Source organism: Perca fluviatilis, chromosome 19, assembly GCF_010015445.1.
Source record: "Perca fluviatilis chromosome 19, GENO_Pfluv_1.0, whole genome shotgun sequence".
Classification (NCBI taxonomy): Eukaryota; Metazoa; Chordata; class Actinopteri; order Perciformes; family Percidae; genus Perca; species Perca fluviatilis.
Window position 1 is genome coordinate 27,079,678 of NC_053130.1, and position 22,079 is coordinate 27,101,756.

The 22,079-nt window shown below is 42.7% G+C and overlaps 1 protein-coding gene across 3 annotated transcripts in view; it reads left to right on the forward strand.

Annotated features, from left to right (window-relative positions):
- The window catches only part of LOC120547882 (inositol polyphosphate-5-phosphatase A), a 182,723-nt gene that overhangs the window by 153,260 nt on the left and 7,384 nt on the right, over positions 1–22,079 (forward strand). Inside the window, exons 12-16 of one of the 3 annotated variants that reach the window (XR_005637113.1) lie at positions 1,877–1,950; positions 13,084–13,195; positions 16,547–16,615; positions 17,771–17,807; positions 18,179–18,298. Coding sequence is in view for 2 of the 3 variants with exons in the window: in XM_039783659.1 (XP_039639593.1) it covers positions 1,877–1,950; positions 13,084–13,195; positions 16,547–16,615; positions 17,771–17,807; positions 18,179–18,228 (342 nt within the window). In the remaining variant the exon portion in view is untranslated. Of the gene's footprint in view, positions 1–1,876; positions 1,951–13,083; positions 13,196–16,546; positions 16,616–17,770; positions 17,859–18,178; positions 20,047–22,079 lie in introns of those variants that run through there. The other 2 variants (XM_039783660.1, XM_039783659.1) reach the window with 2 other exon arrangements.

Here is a 22,079-nt window from a genome sequence, read left to right on the forward strand (position 1 = left end):
TGTTAAATTTGCCACTGTTATTATCATGGCATAGCAACAGTAACTAGGGGGTGTTAGTGATCTGTTTAACAGCTTAAATTTCACAAAGAATTATCAGATTTTTTTTAAACTCTCAATTATATGTATTGCTATCGGCCTCATAACTCCAGTATCAGGCAGGCTGCAACACACACACACACACACACACACACACACACACACACACACACACACACACACACACACAAACACTAGAGGAAGTTATCAGTGGGTGGATGGTGAGACGGGGTGTACAGTGGAGCGTGGGGTTGCATCCCCTGCTCAGCCATCCCTCATCCACAGTGTGTGAGTCTCTCCTGTGACCCCGGCAGTGTGAGTTTGATGAATGCAGCACATCTGCCCTCTTGAACCACTGAGACTCTGACTGGGAGGCCCCTCTGCCTGCAAGTAATGGCCACTGTTCTACACCACTGACACATAATCACACATACACACAAACACACCGAGTGTCATCGTGAAGGCACATACTGGACTTTGGCTTTTTTTTAAATACATGTGTACTCAACAGTGCCGTGAAGACAACCAAGCATACACGGTCATACATGCGCAACATAAATATGTCAGTGTAGATGGAAGACCGTAGTTACCTTCTGCTGATACAATAACATCCCTCCTCCCATGTCTTTGTGAGGACGTCCTTCCCAATATTACCCATGTGCACCGCGTCATCCCCGCTGCTATTTCATCATGTAGCCATCAACATATTGCTGCATGTAAAACACCAATGTAATGTCATTAACGTCAAGCTGCCTATACAGCCGCTGTCAGACTCGTACCGTGTATGATGAGGTCTTCATCAGGCCATAATTGTAGCCTGGTGTTTGAAACATGTACAATAGCCCAATTTACCACTAAACAAACATGTCCCGGCTTCATCACCATGTCTTCCTGTCTGAAAGGAAAGGGTGGTGCTAGCGCGAGGTCCTCCAGGGTTGCTGGGAAACGTCGCTGTCAGTCTCTCAGGGAGGCAGTCATGCAGGTGCCCAAGCTACCTGTTCATCTCCCAGATAATTAATGTGTACAAGGAGCCGCTAATTGCACTTTTCACTAATGATTTATGGGTTTTGTGAAAGGAGGGAAATTGGGGGACGTGTGTGTGTACACTCTAGTGAGTGACTACAGCTGGGTGAGGAGACATGATTGATGAAGAGTGTGTGGATGCACTGTCAGTATGGAGAGATAGACCCCCAGTAGGACAGGGCTAGTATCACACACACACACACACAGACACACACACACACTGGTCAACTGCTGTCAATTTTTGCCAGCGTGGGGAACGTGGAGATGACTAAATAAAGCCAAAGACGGTATCTACTCTACTAAACTCTCATTTGGCCTGATGATAAAGGAGTATGGAGTTCTTGGTTTAGTTAATATCAGATAATATTGTGTTAAACTGTCTGAATCAGAAGAAGTTTCAAATTGTCCTTGAATTAACTTGGCATGTGTTCGTTAGTTGGGAAAAACCAACCTATTTTTGAAAAGACAAATCTAGAGTTTGAAGCCTAAATACACACCGTTAGGACCATATTTCATCATCACAAAACTGCTCAGCAGCACCTATAACTGCTCGGGGGCCTACAGTGGACAAATGTTTATGCCCACCAACTTTTCGAGAGAAATGTGTGAACTGTATGAACATTAAGCAGGGCAGAGCTGAAAGAGAGCATGCAGGCTCTGTTGAATTTCCCTTTTTATCAAAAATGTAAAAAACAAAACAAAGATATAGTAATCATTTCAACTCTCTCTCTCTCTCTCTCTCTCTCTCTCTCTCTCTCTCTCTCTCGATCTCTCTCTCTCTCCTCATTCCCATTCTTTTTTTTTTCCCCCAACACAGCTTTTAGAGTATGACAAAGAGCTGTCGGTGTTCAAGGATCGGCTGCATGAACTGGAGATCTCCTTCCCACCCAGGTATGGAGCCATTTTACATCACACACAACTTTGTTTGACAAGTAAGCATTCACAACACTAACGTCTAAGTACAACGCTTTACTACTCGCTGATAAAGTGCCACTGTCTGACGTATCTGCAATGATATCGGGCCTTGAAACGTTTTTAGACACTCTAGCAGCGTCTTAACGCGTCTACTGTGGGTATGGCAATGGCAACTACTTTTGGATGGATTGGCATGAAATTGTGGTCGCCAGAGGTTGAATCCTACTGAATTGGTGATCTCATAACACACCATCTTCGTGCAGTTTGATGCAGACGGCCATGGTCCTTATGAATGTTGCTCTTGCTTGATTAGCAGTGTGGCTTTCTGTACAATGAGCATTACGGCCTCACAGAGCTGCTAACACGGCTGTGGACTCTTACTTAAACTCAGATTAAACGTGGCAGCGCAGCGACTAGTGCAAAGCGGCAGGTCTTGGGTGCACGGATGTATTTTTCTACCATCTCATCTGAATGATCCTCCTACTGAACAAAATATGCTTTTACCCTAATGAAACTTTCAAACATCCTGAATAAAAGCTGCAAATAGATCATTCAAGTACATTATCAGCTGGTGGGAGGCGCTGATGTGCAAAGGTTGAGCTGCATCCACCAAGCATAAGAAGACAGTTATTGATTGGCCTGTAACACAGAGGAATTCATTTTAATTCAGTCGAAATCCCATATACAGAAGAACCCTGTTTGTATTCCAACTGCTCAAAGTATAAAATCTGTACACAAAAAATGAAGACAAAAAAAAAAATAAGTAGTCTTAAAATTGTGTTTTTATGGTTTTTATACAGCAACGTTACATGTCATACATGATTATAATGATTATGACGTGATAATAGTAATACAATAATGATATCTTGTTCTCCATAACATCAACTTTTCATGAGCTAAGAAAAACACTTTTCAGCTTTGTAACAACCCATTTTTGAAAGGATTAATGTGATTTTTATGGTTTAAAAATGGTCCTAAGTTATAAAGGAAGCCTTAATCTTTTATTTGAAAATTCAGAGATGGTTTTCACTGGGCACCGACACAAACAGAACAAAGACAACAACATAAACAGAGTAAACCCTAAGGCTTGACTTTTCACCCACAGGCTACTATCACATGTCGGTATATGCAGTTACTACGCTGACTAGATCCTGGCCATAAGGACTCATTAATATTAGGTAAAAATCAGAAAGAGTCAATCAACCCCTTATTGTCCAAAATGGTTTAATAAAAGCTGTTGGATCTGTGTTTGATGGGATTGGATATGGTTTCAAACTGCTCCCATGTGTATGTTTTTTCATATGCATGTGTGGGTGTGTGTATGCGTGTCGCTTTGCGAATGCTTTCGGGCAGCATTGATATTCCGTCTCAGTGGGACTTGTGGGAGACTGGGGCGGGTGGTATCCTCTCCTCTTCCTCAAACAAATGCATTTGCAATTAGCCCTTTCAGAGGAGAGGGAGGGCAAACACGCGGCCGGCGTGGAAATATGTTTCGGGAGCAGCGCGTTAATGGTGCTTGACCTTTGCCGTCGGTTGTGACTCAATCAGTGCAGATAATGAAACGCTGTAATCAAACAATAATTACTTGATAAACTGCTCTAGTGGCAGGCGCAGGGCGGCGGGGGATTTTAGTGTGTGTGTGTGTGTGTGTGTGTGTCTGTGTGTGAGAGAGAGTGGGCTTGAGATACATAGAGCTATCAAAGCGTATGTGTATGTGTGAGTGGCTTTGAGTGTGAGGTTGAGATTGTGTGTGTGTGAGTGCATGTGTCAAGGTTCTGCCAGTCCCTGTTTTTTAAATGACTCTGTGTCTTAATCAGGGACCCCATTTACATCACTTTGCATAAGTGACAGGTGGATTTATTGTCCTTTTACACTGGCTGACTTTTGCACCTATCCATATAATACTGAATCATCTCTCCGCAGGGAGGAATGAATGTGCCGCTGTGAAGGAATACAAATGATTTCCACATACTTCAGAGTGATGATGAATCAAATAGATGAAACCCGGGGAGCAGCATATGAAATTTGATTTGATCTACTCTGTGCGCGCGACAAACCACATCATTGTCAGTCTTGTAATGGGTAGCAGTGGCCTAGTTAAACTTAAACAACCCCCACCTCCCACTTCACACATACACACACCCCACACACATACACCGGTACCCCTCCCCCTGTCAGGTCTGCCTTGTGCTCCTTGAGCAATCAAGCCGCAACGATTGTCCTCCATCGCATAGCCTGCTCTGGACCGGCCCCTCGCCATCTGTGAGGTTATTACTCTTTTTAATGCAGGCCATCAGAACACACCCTCACTGAGACACACACACTCATGCACGCACACGGCTCACTTTTGTTCAAATCTATAAATCAATACTAGTCACACACATTTAATCTGCAAGTTAATTCTTTCTGTTGTCACGCTGGCGGTGAAGAAGTTGTCACGAAATGAGACATGCTGTCAAGGATTAAACTAAGGATTGATAAGACAAAGTGACTGATGTACATATGAAGCAATAGCCTCAATGTAAATATTTGTATCTCCAGCTTTCTGTTTCGACCAGGTATCCACAGCTGAAGCATCCCTGACTAGCATCTTATTTTAGTTTTTTTGGAATAGACATCCAGTTTTGGCAGAAATACATCTCTGTCCACACACACACATGAATTCTTCCCTGTTGCGGCACTGCAGAGGCCGCGAGCCGTAAATTGCATATCTCTTTACTTTCAAAAAGTCGTCCGTCAAAGTTGGCCGTGACAAGTCTAAGTACTTGGGCACCGGGGTGAGGAATTTGCCCGAGCCTTGTCACAGTTGGACCTGGAGCCAGTCGGCTGCTGCGGGACGACTCACACACACTCATACACAGGAGCACATGCATGGGTACTAGCTTTCTCAACCAGTGCACTGGGCGAGAATAGATGAGTCTATAAATTAGAAACCACTCAGCCAGTTTATTTAGACCTAGTTTCTCCTGTGTTTAATGCATGGGTCTGCAACAAGCCATTCGGTCGTTAGCTTTGCATAGGCTGCAGCATGGCCATTTGACTGAAAATAATGGTAAGTTTTATTATACATTATGGTACTTTTGATTTCATATTTGAAATGGCATAACTAAGGTAATATCCCCTAAAACATACTAAGGCACCAGTAACTTATTCATGTATTGTGATTGATTTAGGGGAAAGCTTTTAGTACTCCTCTGATCTGATTTCTTTGCCCTTTTTTTGCACGAGATCGATGCAAAAATTGAATCGGGACCCCCAGCTCCAGGAGGAAATGCAGTGGACAATGAGGGAGCAGTGGAAGAATGTATTCTGCCTGTAACATGGTTACTGAGAATGGGCTTTGAGGGAGATTTTGAGTGACATCAGACCAGCGGTACAACTCCATCAATGGACAAATCATGAGCGATTTTAGAACAGGGAGATGGTGTGGAAGCTGTGCAATGTTGGCGGGAGGGGGGATATGGGAAAAGTCAGGAGTAGAAAAGATGCCGGCTGTCCCATGGTTCTGTTTGTAAAGGTGGAGAGAGGACCCAAGGTACACATACATGCAGTAGATAACATCTGGCTACTGGTGAGGTACAGCTTGTGTTATTAAAAACACTACATACATCTTTGGAAGAGCAACATAGCAAAGAAATCACCACTGCTACAGTGAAATTGTTAGAGGCCTGGTATAGAGTGGAAATGCTCACAGTTCTGTTGATGTTGATGGTGTGCAGTCTACGTGCACAGTGCCCATTTATAATCCTTGCAGTCACGGTCAGATGCTAAGATTCATGTCTTTTGATTTATTTATGGATCTTTAAACACACACACCAATCCAACCAATTACATGTTTAAGTGAGAAACATTGCCCCAAAATGATACTAGACATGAAATTGAAAAAAACATGTAACAAGAAATACAACAATAGAATCTTTAAACCAAAACTACATCAATGCAAACTTAACCAAACAAGACTAAGGGCCCTATCTTGCACCCGGCGCAGCACAAAGCCCGACCCAAGTCTCTTTGCTAGTTTAAGACCGATGCAGTTGTCAATTTCCCGTCCAGCGCCCACAGCGTTTAAATAGCAAATGCACCTGCGCCCATCTTTGGGCCCATTACAGGGAGGTGTGTTCAGGTGCATTCTTGGCGTATTGCTATCTTGAGGCAGCGGGAAGTGATCGAGCCATTGACCAACAAAAAACCTGGTCTAAAGTCAATAGCGCAGCATTTCATTGTTAATTTAACAGCATTAGTAAAATGTCGCTAGGCTCGTGCGCAGCAGCACAAAAACATGCAAAAGATAAAAAATCTAAATATTACAATGTGAAATAGTATTATGATATGCTCTGCTTGCGCGCTTTCACTTCACGCACGAGCAGATCGGTTTCTTCTCCTGAAAATCTCTGCTTCCTGCTTAGCAAATCCGCCATCATAATAGTAATGCGCCATGATCCAAATGCACCTGGCTTTTAAAGGGAATGGGAGATGACACTCTGATTGGTTTATTGCAGGTTACGCCCAAAACACACCTATGATTAATGAAGACACGAAGTGCGACCCTTTTGAACCATGCGCCCGGCGCACGGACCCTTTTTTAGATTGCATACAAAGCCCTCAAATAGTTGTTGAGATATTTCCGTCTGGACCAAAGTGGTGGACCAACCAGCACAATGCTGCTAAAGGCGCATCAATACACCTAAATGCAGCAAAAACAAATTAATTGCTCAAGTGAAAGTTTATTAATAACCTGAAACCTTACTCCATGCAGACTGGTGCTGCTACATGAACACAAAGTATAATTTGAGCTGAAATGAGCAGATGAACTGTTCTGGATTTAAAAAATTGCTGCCAATAACCTGGCAATTTGCTAGCACAATGCAAACATATGTAACTCTCTGGCCTGTATTTTTTCCATTTATTCTAAAGCTCAACTGAACCTCTCTTTAGGTACAAACTGTATAGAGAGAACGATGGGAAGATGCTAGAGGCAACAGCATGGCTCCAGTCCCATGTATCTGTGTTTGTCAAGTCTAGACATGGAAAGAAGCGAAGGGGCAGAACGTGGCCCAAGGGGTCAGGGGGTGAGGCCAGTGAGGAGGCAGAAACTGGTAAACAGTTGAGTGGAAAGCACCATGGGACCAACTTTGGCACGTTAGCATACATGTCCCAAAACTGCTGTGAGGACAAGCCAAAAAAGTGACCTGCCTGCTGAGGAAACCTACAACATTCGCAGGTCCATGAAAGAGGAAGGGGGAGGTTTGAAAGCTGATGCCAGGCAGAATGACTTTGCCCTTCAGATGGGAGAAAAACTCTGGTCAAGTGACACAAATGGCTCCCTGCCAGTTTCTCACTAACTGCTAATGAGTACGTATGAGAGAATTGTCAGAGCAGTGGAGAATTCCTCGAGACTCGTTTTTGAGCCCATAGGAAGTGCTCACCCAGGTGGCTCTCCTGTATACAGTAACTGTCTTTGTTCTGTGAATAACACTCTTCACACAACACCCCTGGCCTCTGAAGGCCTGTACGCATGATGTCACCCTCACTGCATGTGCATTTGTGTGTGTTTGACTGTGCATACATTAGTCCTATAGCCCTGCCGTTTGCTTCCTACATGAACAGGCTTCTTGTTCTCTGCCCTGTGAACAGCCATGCTATGCTGCAGTGGAGGCGTGTGACTCCGTTTAAGGAGCACCACAGACGCACTTTTAATGACAATGTTTGGTTAAAGCACTGCGCCCGAGCCACTGTAAGTGTGTGGGCTCAGTGCGAGCACAGGATTCAGCGCTACAGGCTGATTTACTGAACAGGAACATTGTTTTACAACCATCAGCGCATCCATCATTCTAACTACTAGAGAGCCTGTGGAAATGATGAGCGGGGGCCATTGTGGCGATAATAGCTGAAGATTGTCCACTGTCATGTGTCATTGCCTCTCGTCTGAGATGATGCCACTGAGAGGGAGGCTTTGTTCAAAACAATCTTACGCGGAGAGGATGAAATGGATGCCATCTGTGTCTCCTTGTCTTCATTTAGAGCAGCTAAAAGGCAAACCATGTCATAGCTGAACCCCAGCAGGCTGACAGCCATGAGCTACTGATGGCATTTCACTCTGTTTGTACTGCGCTATGCCAATGTTGTGCCTGTGAGCCTCCCAGCTCTGCAAACCGAAGCAAACATTCAGCTTTATTGATAGCATTTGGCTGATCTTTTTGAGTGTGTGTGTGTGTGTGTGTGTGTGTGTGTGTGTGTGTGTGTGTGTGTGTGTGTGTGTGTGTGTGTGTGTGTGTGTGTGTGTGTGTGTGTGTGTGTGTGTGTGTGTGTGTGTGTGTGTGTGTGTGGTGTTTTGCCTAGCCTCCCCTGACAACGGCAAACAAACATAGCTGTGGAGGCAGCGAGTCATTCGAAAACCACAGTTTGTGACTTTTTAGCCAATCCTAGCCCGGCAATCATGCTCTTTACCACCATTGACCCTAATGTCACTGTTACTATGACTTTTATCTTTGGCTTCCTGCCCTACCTATATTTCCAAGTTTATATTGCACTCATTAAATACTGAGGCAAATGTTTGGCCTGTAACTTATTTGTCATTATGTAGAACCAGGTAATAGCTTTTGATTGGAAGATAAGAGAATGTGGGAACATGGAAGTGTGGGCTGGAGCAGAATGCCAGGACTGGGTGTGTGGTCCTGGGGTTGCTAGTATGGTCTACCCACACATTTTTTATTTAGATTTTATACACAGCTTTTTGCTTGATTTTTATTTTATTTTTAGTGTTATTTAAATAAAGTGTGTAGATAATACAGTAACTAATATATGTCACCAAAACGGCCTCTCCCTCTGCTGGGTGAGGCTGAGTGACACACTGTAGGTAGGGCCTACGCTCACCTCAGCAGTTTTTACTGTTGCAAGACAAACAAGCTGACACCGGGCCGGAACACATGTGAGTAATGCGTCAGCAGCCAAGTCAAACATTAAACCCCAAACCAAGCATGAATGAATGAGCTCTCAATGGGTGCTAGAGGGCCTCGATGTGCGACCGCACACACATGTGTCATCTTGTGATGTGGTCGGCAACACAAAAGAATGGAGGAAAAAGCAGGAAAGCAGTATTCTTAAGTCAACTTTACACAAGAGGTGATTGCTGTAAAAAAAAAACGGTAAACACCGGTGACCGAGAGCAATATTTCACCAGCAGTCACAGTGCCATTATCCAACACTGATGATGGTCAGATGTCTCAAACTTTTCTCTTGACACTTTCGTAGCATAGAAGCTTATTATGTACTGTAAATAAAGTAAGAAGTATCATTTATTAAGCTTGGCCTCTTGGATGTGTGTTTAAAAGCACTGGCAGCACTGTGCAGATCCTTTTAGCTCTGTCACTTTTGTACAGGTAGCTAAATATAAATATACTGCATATTGAATGCACACATTATATACTCCATGCTTGTCTTTATATTATACTGGGTTTTGCAGTTAGTTCACAAGCAATCAACATACATAAATAATAAAATACATCAATCAAACCTCTAGAAGTAACAAATAGACAGGTCATGTTGTTTTTTTTTTACAAAAATGTTACAGCAGTTTTCTGTTTTATGCTGTTGCCCGAGGTATTTCACCACCAAACACAATTAGTTTTTTCATTTATTTATTTTTACAGTTGAGAGCAACTACTGAATGTCCTTTGTGCATTGCATTGTGGGACAATAGTGTGTCACACTCAAAAACAGAGTTTTTTTTTTAGTCCACATGCTGACTGTATACTTGATTTGATCATTTTTACAATGTGAACACGTTACGTACTCAAACCCAGCTTAGAATACATGTGCAGTGTGGATTAGGGACACAGCTTGCTGCAACAGTGTTTCAAAGAAACTGGCAAATTACTTAATGAGTGCGTATTGTGGCATTGTGTTTCTCTTAAATGTTTAGGCCGAAGACAACCAAATGCTCGTGACATAGAATGTTGCTTGTGAACTTCATAGATTTTAAGGACCACCAGTAAAAATCAAAACTATTTGTGCATAATTAAGTGCAGAAAGCGAGACGTACATACATGTAATTCCAAAATACCTGCAAGGGATCTTAAACTGCAACAAAACACAATGATTCCCAACCAGCACAAAGTGGCAATTTGTCAGCCATCTCACCTGTAATTACATGACTGTCACTTAATGATTCCCTCGTTCAGACATGGAACTTTTCTTTAATGAATCAACCCTGTATTTTAACTGTATATTTGTATTTTTATCTGTTCCTAAAGGTCAATCATGGCTGCATTTTGTAAATATTTTTAATTAACAACTATCTGTAACTTTACTTCATATTCTAAAAATCATGATTGGTAATGTAACATATAAGCTTTGGGACCAGAGTTGGTAACGCAGTGTAGAGTATGTGGCTGTTTGCATGTTCAGTGTGTGTGTGTGTGTGTGTGTGTGTGTGTGTGTGTGTGTGTGTGTGTGTACCTTGAAGTGCAGCTCCCCCTCCTATACAGGTGCCCAATAGTTGGAGTTATCAGCTTGGCCCATTAATTAGTGTAATTAGTCTTGCAGTGGGCAATAAGGGTCTGATATGAGCTGGTGGCCTCCAGCCCACACGCCCTCTCGGACCGTTTACTTTCCCCGATAAGTTTGTGAGCTCGCTAATCTGACACATTAATCACTTTGGCCCCATCGCGCCATTCCACTGTTTGCTGTTGCATTAAGACTTGTTATCTCTATCGGAGCCAATGGAGGGTGCGGTAAAACAGAAAGGGGAACAACCTATACCTGCACACACAGAGACCCAGAATGGCCCTTTAATGGCCATTGTTGAGTATTTTTAATCAGCGTTTACAATGGCTGGCTGTCATTAAAAATGACAGGACGATAGCAAAGTTTTTGTTGTTGAAGTGCTCTGGGAAGTTTGCTATCAGGCGGGAGTTCATTGTTTGAAGGAGATGGGGGACTTTATTTCCTCTCAATCTCTTTAACACCAAAATGACCCCAAACTTGTTAGTCAATAAAGCGATAACAGAGTGCCTGATAGGAGGATTGTTCACAAGCTGTTTCAAGCCAGGGACCATCCCTCAGGAAGCAGGAGCATTCAGGCCACCCTGAAGTGGAGCAGCTCCACCAGTCCTTTGAAGACTTTGCTCTTTTCCACCCTCACTTTGCCTCTTTCTGTCTGATCCATCTTTATCCCCTCTCTTCTGCCTCTCTGTCTATCTCTGTTTCACTCATCCTATTCTTCATGCTGTCTTTTATCCTGGGATCACTTCTTTAGCTCTCTGATTAGCATACCAAAAACCCCCATGCATTTCCCCCATGGTTTAAGTGCTATTAATGCTAATTGGAGGCGGGGAACTTCTCTAAAAGCTCTCTGCAGGTCTGTTTGTACACCTGGTGGGGGGCCTGCGTGTGTGTGTGTGTGTGTGTGTGTGTGTGTGTGTGTGTGTGTGTGTGTGTGTGTGTGTGTGTGTGTGTGTTTCAGTCAGTCAGTCAGTCGAGGGTATCTCATGCCCCAGCTTTAACCCCATACACACTCACACGTGTTCATTCCTTGGCCTGATGTTTAAAAAGGCACCAAAAAAATTGAATAAGATGACACTTCTTATAAAATCCACGAACACGACAAAACAGATATGCACCACATGGCACAGTAGGTAGCAGAACCGACAGCTAGTATCCTAATGTTGACGTTTCAACTGGCTAGTAAGTCTTGAGTTCTATAACATGCACTCATAGTAAAATGAAATGAATAGTTTTTGGCGCTGTTACAGAAAATGCTGTGTGACTGATGGTGCCTCTGTTGGAGCTGTTGTTTCAGTGTAATGTAACGCTTTAGAGAACAGAGGGGTGACACGAAGACAGTCAAACAAAGGTCCCCAGTTGCATGCAGAATGGGGACGTTACAGTTCATGGTCTACGCCTTAACCCCTGGGTCACTGGGGCGCCTCTAAACCCAGGTCTTTATCATTTATACCGTTAAGATGAAACATTCAAATCTGGCAGCATTGTTGGATTTTTTTACTATTTCCATTAGTCCAAGTCAGGTGCATTTTGCTTGAAATCATGTGAGTTAGCTGTGAGAAGCATAGAGAAGTAGTAGTATGCTACTAGTAGTACTAGCAGTACCAGTAGCTGTAGCAGTTTAAGTACAGTATATAGTTGCAGCTGCAGCAATAGCAACCACCTAGTGATTTGAATGCACGCATATACATACAAAACAACCACAACCAAATGCTTCTAAATAGTTTTCTGCCTTAGCACAAAGTCCAATTAAGCTATCAGAGCCTGGCAAGTGTGATGAATCGAAGGCCCGATTTGTGTGTTTATTTTATCATTAGGATATCACCATTCTCCGAGAAGAGGCACTTTGTGTTCTGCTACGGTTAGCACGTGTGGCACTGAAGGAGCAAATTGGATTGGTATTACAGTATGTAAGCCCCGTCTTACATCCTGATGAGCGCCGACAAACAAATTGGATTGGTGGCGTGTAAATCTGAAGCAGTTTGATGAGCCGAAGGCGCAAATTGAATTCTCCACAATGTAAATCTGTATCAGCTCCGTGGCTCTCCGCCCGACTCCAGCCCTGCCGGCGCTTAAATGATGTGATTGTTCCCTTCTGTTCCAAGATACAATCTCTCATGGCCATTTGCTGCCGCACCTAATCTGTTTTTGATGACCCTGTAGGGATGTAGCTATACATATGGGCAACTGAATCTCCCTCTGGCCCGCTCTGACTAAATCCCTCTCAATTTTTTATTTATTTTTTTCTCTTTTCTTTTCCCTTCATCCATGTGTGTTGATACAAGAGGTGACTCAGATGATTGGTCATACGTGTGGACCTCCTGTTTTCTCGGGGAAAAAACATTTTGATCTCTGTCTCAGAGATAAGGCAGATGACATGACATCTCATATTTATTACTTCTCTGGAGCTCCGTTGATTCATACAAATCATATTTATTGCCTTCCTTATTGGCTTTCCTCCTTTGTCTTGTTTCCTGTGCAGCACTTTACAAGGAAATAAAGTTCATTATTGCTCGGATACCAAACGCGTATAAATTACTTTAAATGTTTGAGTCTGTACTTCTTTTCTATTTACTGATTGTGTTTTGCTTGTGTGTCTCTCTTCAGTTATCCGTACAGTGAAGACAGCAGTCAGGGGAAGCAGTACATGAACACCAGATGCCCTGCCTGGTGTGACCGAATCCTCTTGTCTCCCTCTGCCAGAGACCTGGCCTTAAAGGTGAGCCTAAACCTGCCACTTTTGATCCAATTCGTGGGTTTTGATTGCTTTTAAAAGTCACATTCCTTTATATTTGAACCAAAATGTCACCCCTCCTCCCTCAACTAAAACACAGGTGTCTTCATAAATGTCTCACCCTTTATTTCTACAACTCTATCGTCCTTGATCCACACTACCCGTCCTCTGTCACTCCACAGATGGAAGGATGAGGTGTCTGTGAATATTAATTTGGAGCGCTAAGCCACCCAGACAGTATTTATATATATCCCAGCACTTATAGAGTTCCAGCGGGCCCTATCTTCTTCATAAAGCCACAGATCTGTCTCCTTCCTCAGAGAGTAGAACCCTGCTCAGCTTCAAATCCATCCCAGCATTGTAAACTCCAGCCAATCTGCCACCTCTGGCTTCTCTCCTCCTATTCTGTTTGCTGGATTACTTACAGATCCGCCATACAGCTCTGCAAAGTTTTCCCAGATTTGTTGTTACCCGTTTTCCATAAGACAACTCCTTTTGATTTGGGAAACAGCTGCCATGACTACCACAGAGAGTCCAGTAAGCATTTCAGATAAGTTCAACTGTCGAGGTCTGGGTCTTTTCTGTGTGTGTGTGTGTGTGTGTGTGTGTGTGTGTGTGTGTGTGAGTGAGAGAAGCGGTGTATTGTACAGCTGTGTGTGTGTGTGTGTGTGTGTGTGTGTGTGTGTGTGTTTGTGTGTGTGAGAGAAACGGTGTATTGTACAGCTGTGTGTGTGAGAAAGAGAGAAGCAGTGTATTGTACAGCTGTGTGTGTGTGTGTGTGTGTGTGTGTGTGTGTGTGTGTGTGTGTGTGTGTGTGTGTGTGTGTGTGTGTGTGTGTGTGTGTGTGTGTGTGTGTGTGTGTGTGTGTGTGTGGTACAGGTACAGCCCACAGCAGGGGGTTGCTCGGGAAGTTTGGCTTTCTTTTGTCCACCACAAATGAGAAATTCCTTCCTGATCTTTCTTCTTTACTGACTGAAGCCACACGAGAACAACAGCTCTGATCACTGTATTACACTGGCGAAAAACAAAGGCCGTATAACACCCAGTTTATTTCACCCACTTAATTTGTCAGAATTATGTATAAAAGGGATTCACACACACATACACAGCTGGGTTGTTGTTTGCTTTTCTTCCCCGGAAGCGCCGGCTAATTGCTCGTACGTATTGCAGGGACAGAGTGGAACAGTTAGTGTGTTCGCAGATTGGCTGATGATTCACTGAGCACACACTCTCTGGCTCCGAGCATTACAGATTGTTGAGACATAGGCCCGTAAACAGCCCGGCGTGTGGCGTCATCTATCATGGCACGGTCGGTTAACTCGCCATCATGTTATTTTCTGCTTGCCGAGCCCTAACACGCCAAAGGTTGCCCGCTGGCTGCGCGGCGCGGCACCAGCTCCGGGAGCGCCGGTAATGAATGTTTAGCCGAGCGAGCGCTCCCTCTCTGCCGGAGGGCCCCGGGTAATTTGTTTATCTGTCTAAAGATTATGCAGCCCGAAAATCCACAATTTTATGCTGCCTTTGTAAATTATCAAGTGTGTGTTTGATGAATGTATCTCCGGCTTTGGGAGGCGGCGGCGCGGGGGTCCCGGCTGCCAGACAAATGGAGAGGTGGCGGTGCGTGGCCTGCTAGGAAAGGTAGAGTGAGGTGGAGGCACACCGTGTGCTGACCCCGCTCCACTGCAGGATTGGTCTGAAGTTAATTTGGATTTGGCTTTATGGTTCATTCTCAAGCTCTCTGTCTCTTTCTTCCGAAGCGCCAGTGCAGCTCACCGACTCACAACTAGCACCCACCAGCCTGTGTGTGTGTGTGTGTGTGTGTGTGTGTGTGTGTGTGTGTGTGTGTGTGTGTGTGTGTGTGTGTGTGTGTGTGTGTGTGTGTGTGTGTGTGTGTGTGTGTGTGTGTGTGTGTGTGTGTGTGTGTGTGTGTGTGTGTGTGTGTGTGTGTGTGTGTGTGTGGGGCAGTTTAAAAAGTCTTTAGTTCAACCAGACAAGTGTGATTTATACTCCAGTCTGCAGATTCATGTGCGAGTGGGTAACCGCTTCTTTGGGTGCAGAAAGTGATATTGAAACCTGATTCCCTCAGATAGGCTCTTAGATTACAGTGAGAGAGTACTTGGTCCAGAGGCAAATGTCCACTCTGTAAATTACTCCTGCTTTTTCATTTCTCCTCACTTGCGCTGGGCACAAACTGTGCGCGGTTCCTAAAGGTGCCTCCGGCTCAACGCATGCTTGTGTTATTCATAAATCAGATGCTGTGCTGGGGCTCTCTGAGAATCTGTAATAACACTTAAATTTAACAAAACAAACGCATGGACTTTGTGATTTATGTATGTGATGTTTCCTGACTTATCCGTTTATTGTAAAGTCAAGCATCATTAGAGTTTCGTTAAACAATCGTAAAACATAAACGGGACAAATATTTCTCTTCACTTTGTTATTCACTTACCTGTACTAGGCTTAATTGTACTAATACAATGGCTGGCCCTTACAATTCTCTTAACTAAGTGTCTAAGTACTTCATTACTTGGCAGTTGAAACTCTCTCCCCCCCACCCCCCTCCCCACACACACACACACACACACACACACACACACGTCAGTGACGCACACTGAAGTCAAGCCTCCCAACAACACACACACACACACACGCGAGCCCCGTCTCTGTGTGTAACGCAGTGTGTTTCCTGCATGCCTCTACAACATGTTATGTTAGACAGCCAATCAGAGACATTATTAGATCTTGGTACAAGCACGCTGCGTGCTTATTGGCTCACTGACGCTGATGAGATTTACTCCTTAGGTATTCAAATTTGGTAATGAATGACGAGGCTTTTTTTTTTGATACTCGATACTATGGAGGCAATTCGGTCGGTGCCTAAAAGTATTGTTCTGTTCTGTACCCAGCCCTAATTGTCCTGGCACATTCTTGCAATTCATCTTAATGTCCAAATTGTTGACAACCACAGGGGCGAAGGGGCGGGGGCAGTGTGAAGCTACTGTTTGGACATATTTTAATCTCACCAGTGTGCTGTTCTAGGAGACTTTTATTTTGAAATCAACAATATAATCCTGCTAATTGTGCTTAATGAAGCTACTACATTGATTTCTCGTCCATGAATGTGTCATAAAACATGACAGCCGTAATGTAATGATTGTACTGTGTAAACACCAACACAGCGCTGCTGACTCTGCATCCTCTGCCTGCCTGTCTGTGTGTGTGTGTGTGTGTGTGTGTGGGTGGGTGGAACCCTCATTTCATATAACGATTAAAACATATTGATCAGCCCATTTTCATCCCCAATGTTTTTCTTCTTTTTGTTTTGTGTGTCTGCAGCCTGAAAATGAAGAGAAGTCTATAGTGTATGATAACATCGGGCCCAATGTCTGCATGGGGGACCACAAGGTAACGACAGCATCCTGTGTGTGTTCACTGTGTGCTGATGAAACTGCCCACTGTAAACTGATCCCGTGAGTCCGGCCCTAGAACGGAAAAGGACGGACTACTCTCAACACACGTGCATCTAGCGGGGCAAACAGCTGTTTGTATACGTCCGGATATTAATGGGTCGCAGCTTTATGACGCTGATGATGCTTATGTCATGTGATGAGATGTGGTTTACGTACACTGCACTGGCTTTCACCTGCATTCACCGTACTGCGAACGTGTGTCTCCAAGTGCCGTCATTAGTTTGAAGTTTAAAGTTGTAGTTTCCAATAGTGTTAGTTTACCAGATGGGACAGGAAGAACATTTTGAAGCATAATCCTTATGATCAAGAATTACAAAAAGAAGGGGACAAAAATATATTACAAATACAGTATATTCAATCTTGCAACTACATTCCCCCCACCAGCAGTCACCCCTTTATTTCATTTTTTTATTAAAGATTTTTTGGGGGGCATTTTAGGCATTTATTATATATTTATACAGGACAGATGAAGACATGAAAGGGGGGAATGACATGCAGCAAAGGGCCGCAGGTCGGAGTCGAACCCGCGGCCGCTGCTTCGAGGAGTAAACCTCCATATATGTGCGCCTGCTCTACCAACTGAGCTAACCGGGCCACGTCACCCCTTAATTTAAAGATGTTTATATTTAAGAAAGAACCTGAAGAAAGTAGGAGAGAAGTTGTTTTTTTCTCTTCAGCCGACTGTATAGAAAGCGTTTAACACTGGCGCTCCAGTCTCCGCGGTGTCAGACAGAAGGTCTTGCGGTGAAAAGAGAGGCGCCTTAAGTCAGGTCTTTCATCAATACTTAGTGTGACATAGACAGTAGTGTGTGTGTGTGAGGTGACCTGAGCACACTGACCGATACTGCGGCGGCGCTCACCTCCCGGCCGCACACTACTGCTAAAGTCACAGCTGGCTAGGTTTAAAAAAATGTCCAATGTAGTTAGCACACGGGCCCAAAAATGCACAGCACTGCTATGTGAGTTTAACCTGCATGTCATGGGTGCTCAGAGAGGGAAAGAGCATACACTTGTCTCAGAGAGCATTAATAAAGTCTTGATATTTTTTTAGTTTTTTTAAACTGTGGTTTGTCTCTGTCCCCCTTGCCAGCCCGTCTTCCTGTCCTTCCGAATAACAGCGGGGGCAGGTAAACCTAATGCAAATAAGCACAAGTGTTGTGTGGTGCAGTGATGTCGTGGTAAATATTAATTTTTCTTCATTCTAATTCTTCCCTTTGTTGCCTTTTGTTTCTTTGATTTGCTTGATTCTTCATGACTTAGTTTGCACAAATGGTTCCAAGAGTTTTATTCCAAAAATAAAACCTCATCATCAGTGGAAAAATGATTTGCTTAAAATGCTTTGGTCATTTTAAGACATTTACTTACAAACTTACTGCATCTTGTGCTTAAACTTAAAAAGAAAAAAAAGAAAGGGGGGGGGGATCAGTTCATTTTTATCTTTGATTGAAATGATTACTTGGTACGTATGAATCAAAATGTCCATTTTTTCTCTCAACAGGGAAGTGTTGCCAAAGGGGGGAGAAGATATTCCGCGAAGCGCCTCTGTGAGAACACTGGAGAAACAAACCGGACACCAACACACACACACACACACACACACACACACACACACACACACATTTGCATGCAAACAAACACAAATAGACACACACACACTTTGCACAAGCGTACACTGAAGAACCTAGACCAAGTTTTTCGGCAGTGCTGACCGGTTGCGGTTGTCCTGACACCAACATCCATATGAGCACCCAGCCGTTTTCTCTCCATAAAACACTTGTTGAGATGTGGACGGGCACCCGAGGGCCCGGGCTCCAGACAAGACACACATCGCTGACCTCACTGTTGCCATGCAACCCCATTCCCCAGAGAAGAAAGAAAAAGAAAGAAAGGAAAAAAAGAAGAAGAAGAAAAGGAACGGACGGACGACTCTTTTTTTTTTTTCTCCATGCCACAGCCTCGTTGCCAAAACTCTAATTGAAATCAGTCCTACTACATACTTTTAGACACCGTACTTGCCATTTTTAGGTATGCCTCTATGTATAGAAGCTACTTTCCACACAGTATCTAAGGTGTTTTAAGAAAAGAAAAGTGCAATGCAAAAAAAAAAAAAAAAAGTTGTATATCTTATATTGTTAGGTTTATTTGTACATTGGACAGTATAAGATAAGAGTTGTTCATGGTTTTTAGTGCCGTTCTCTTTTCTGACCAAACTTTGTGGTCCCTTCATGGAATAGATAAGACACTTTTCTGTTTATTTTAACAATTTATATATAAATATATACATTTCTTTTTGTTTCTGTTTTTGTTTTTTTTTGAGTTGTTGTGTGCACAACACACTGCTATGCCTGACACATCCATTGAGTCTCATTTTATATACTGTTCTTTTTAAAGAGATAATTTATAATTCTTACCAAAATGTTTATGCTGAAAGTGCGACTGTCTGGGAGTTCCTGCAGCCACGGTGGAACCTCGGAGGAGTCGGTGGGAGAGGAGCCAATCAGAAAAGAAAAACCAACTGTTGTGTGATTTATTGCCTGTCCAGGATTGTTTAAGCAGTGCCATAGACCATGCAAGTATATAAGATAATGTTTCCTATATAGCACTCTCACATTGTTATTCTTACTCTAACTTATTTCTATAATATTATGGTTCTGAATGTGATATTTTTTAGATAGGCTTGGGTATCTTAAAATGTAAACTTTTATTTTATTTTTTTCCTGTGTCAGTTTTTGTTACTGCATTACGGTGCCAAGTATCCTACACAGAAAAAAAGTGTGTAAGAGTTATAAAATACTTAAGTCAGATGGTAAAGGTATTGATTGTGTAATGTAAAAAAAAAAAAAAAAAAAAGAAATGGGGAGAAACTCTAAACGCAGAGCAGGAAGACTTGTGTGTGTGTAGCCTTCATTGCAAATAATTAGAGCATTAAAGAGGCGATAAGAGCGGTTCTTTTTTTTGTATCGATTTCGTTTACTAGGCCTACACTACAGAGTTCAGACTGTGTGAAGCCGTCACATTGATCCTTACGGGAATTCTTTTTTCTTTTTCTTTTCTTTTTTAAATCTAAGTCACAATCGCAAATGGAAATGATTTTGTGCCTGCTGCAGAATTCATGTTGTCTTGTGTGATTTGGGGTTTGTTTTCTGTTTTCTTGTTGTAAAAAAAAAAAAAGCCTGCTTGTTTTTGTTCCTGCTGGTCATTGTGAGTATACTGTAGGAATATAAGCCGCAATTATTATTTTTTTTCTTCACTCCATCTTATAAAAAAAAAAAAGCAGATAAGAGATTTTATTCTAGCCCCTTCCGGCCTGGGCCTCTACTGTAGGTGATGCACTTCTCAAGCAATAAAAAACCCATTAGAGCTCAACGGCTGTTTGTCCTCATTCCCTCTCGTTTTACCTCACCAGGCTACTACACAATAAGAGCTCTTCGTCAGAAGGTCTCCATCAATTAGCCTTCCGCGGGATCCTCGGTGTATCCTCGCTAGATTATATAGTATATTATTACACTGTTATAGAGTGATACCAACAGAGGAGAATTACACTTCCTGTGCTCGTTTTTCTTCACTGTGACATCGGCTTTAATTGGCTTAAGATGGGCCTCCTACCAGCCACCGTGTAGCGGAAAATGATATTCTATATAGAGGATTATAGTTCCTAAATATCGACTTTAATTAGGATATATTTACATTTAGTAAGCATCGCCGCTTTGGCTAATATTCCCCGTAAGATGTTATGTGTGCATTATCGTGTTTTCTCAGTTAAGAAAGTACTACCACAACATGTTGTAAAATGTGCAATTTGTGAGCCATATTAAGGGACAATTTGATCCAGGCTGAAGTCCATATATATATATATATATATATATATATATATATATATATATATATATACAGCAAAAAAAGAAAAGTCCTGTCACTTTCAACTGCTTTTATATTTTTAGCAAACTTAACATATGCAAATATTTGTATGAACATTAAAAGATGTAGCCTATCAACTAAGACATGAACTGAACAATTTTCACAGACATGTGACTAACAGAAATGGAATAATGTGTCCCTGAACAAAGGGCGGGGGGTTCCAAATCCAAAGTAGCCCTCAGTATGTGGTGTGGCCACCAGCTGCATTAAGTCCTGCAGTGCATCTCCTCCTCATGGACTGCACCAGACTGGCCACTTCTTGCGGTTGTTGTTGCCATCCTGTACCTGATATTCGGATGTACCGATCCTGTGCAGGTGTTGTTAAACGTGGTGACTTCCTGTCCCCCTGTAGCGCTGTCTTTTAGCCGTCTCCCAGTAGGGACATTGCAGCGTATTGCCCTGGCCACATCTGCTGTCCTCGTGCCTCCTTGCACCACGCCTAAGGCACGTTCACGCAGATTAGCAGGGACCCTGGGCGTCTTTCTTTTGGTGTTTTTTCCGAGTCAGTAGAAAGGTCTCTTTACTTTCCTCATTTTCTCATAACTGGGACCTTAATTGCCTACCGCCTGCAAACTGTTACTGTCTTTTCGACCGCTCAACAGGTGCATGTTCATTCATCGTTTATGGTTTATTGAACAAGCATGGAAAACATTGTTTAAACCCTTTACAATGAAGATCTCTAAAGTTATTTAGATTTTTACAAAAGTATCTTTAAAATACAGTGACCTGAAAAAAAGGGACGTTTCTTTTTTTGCTGAGTTTATATATATATATATATATATATATATATATATATATATATATATATATATATATATATATATATATATATATATATACATAATTTCGGTATTTGATACTAAACCTTCCTGAAAATGAAACTATTCGGAACTATTCAGAATTCCAACAGTAACCTTCAGATGGGCTCTCTACAAACACCTTTATAACTTAAACTGATATGAAGGATACTTAAGTCACACCAACGCACAGTTTTTAAAAGACAAATAACACGTATGCACTATAACGTCAATATAAAGCCATCATTAAGCACGTGCTGTTGGAATATTATCCAATAGGATAGCTGTAAGAAAGGGCCAATTAAAATGTATCGTTGCATATTTTTTATTTTTCTCTTTCTTCGTTCAGAGCCTCATTGTGTGATATCACACACGTGGTTTTATCATATTATATTTAAGATTTCTGAGTGGGATTGGATTTTAGGACTGCTCTTGTCTGATTGGCTGACTCCAGAAGAGCCGGTGCAGAAAGCTCCCATTCATACTCACTATACAGGGAAGAATGAAACGGTGTAGTAGCACCAGGGAGACAGAGGGGGGGCACTTCTGTCAGGGATCTCCACATTACACCCAACATGATCATTTTCTTCAATCAGTGAATAATGGCCTAAACTAGGGTGCTGTTGCTGGGCAGAAAGACACAAACGAGTTCATTAATCCGGAGTTGGGGAAAAATTCGGATGA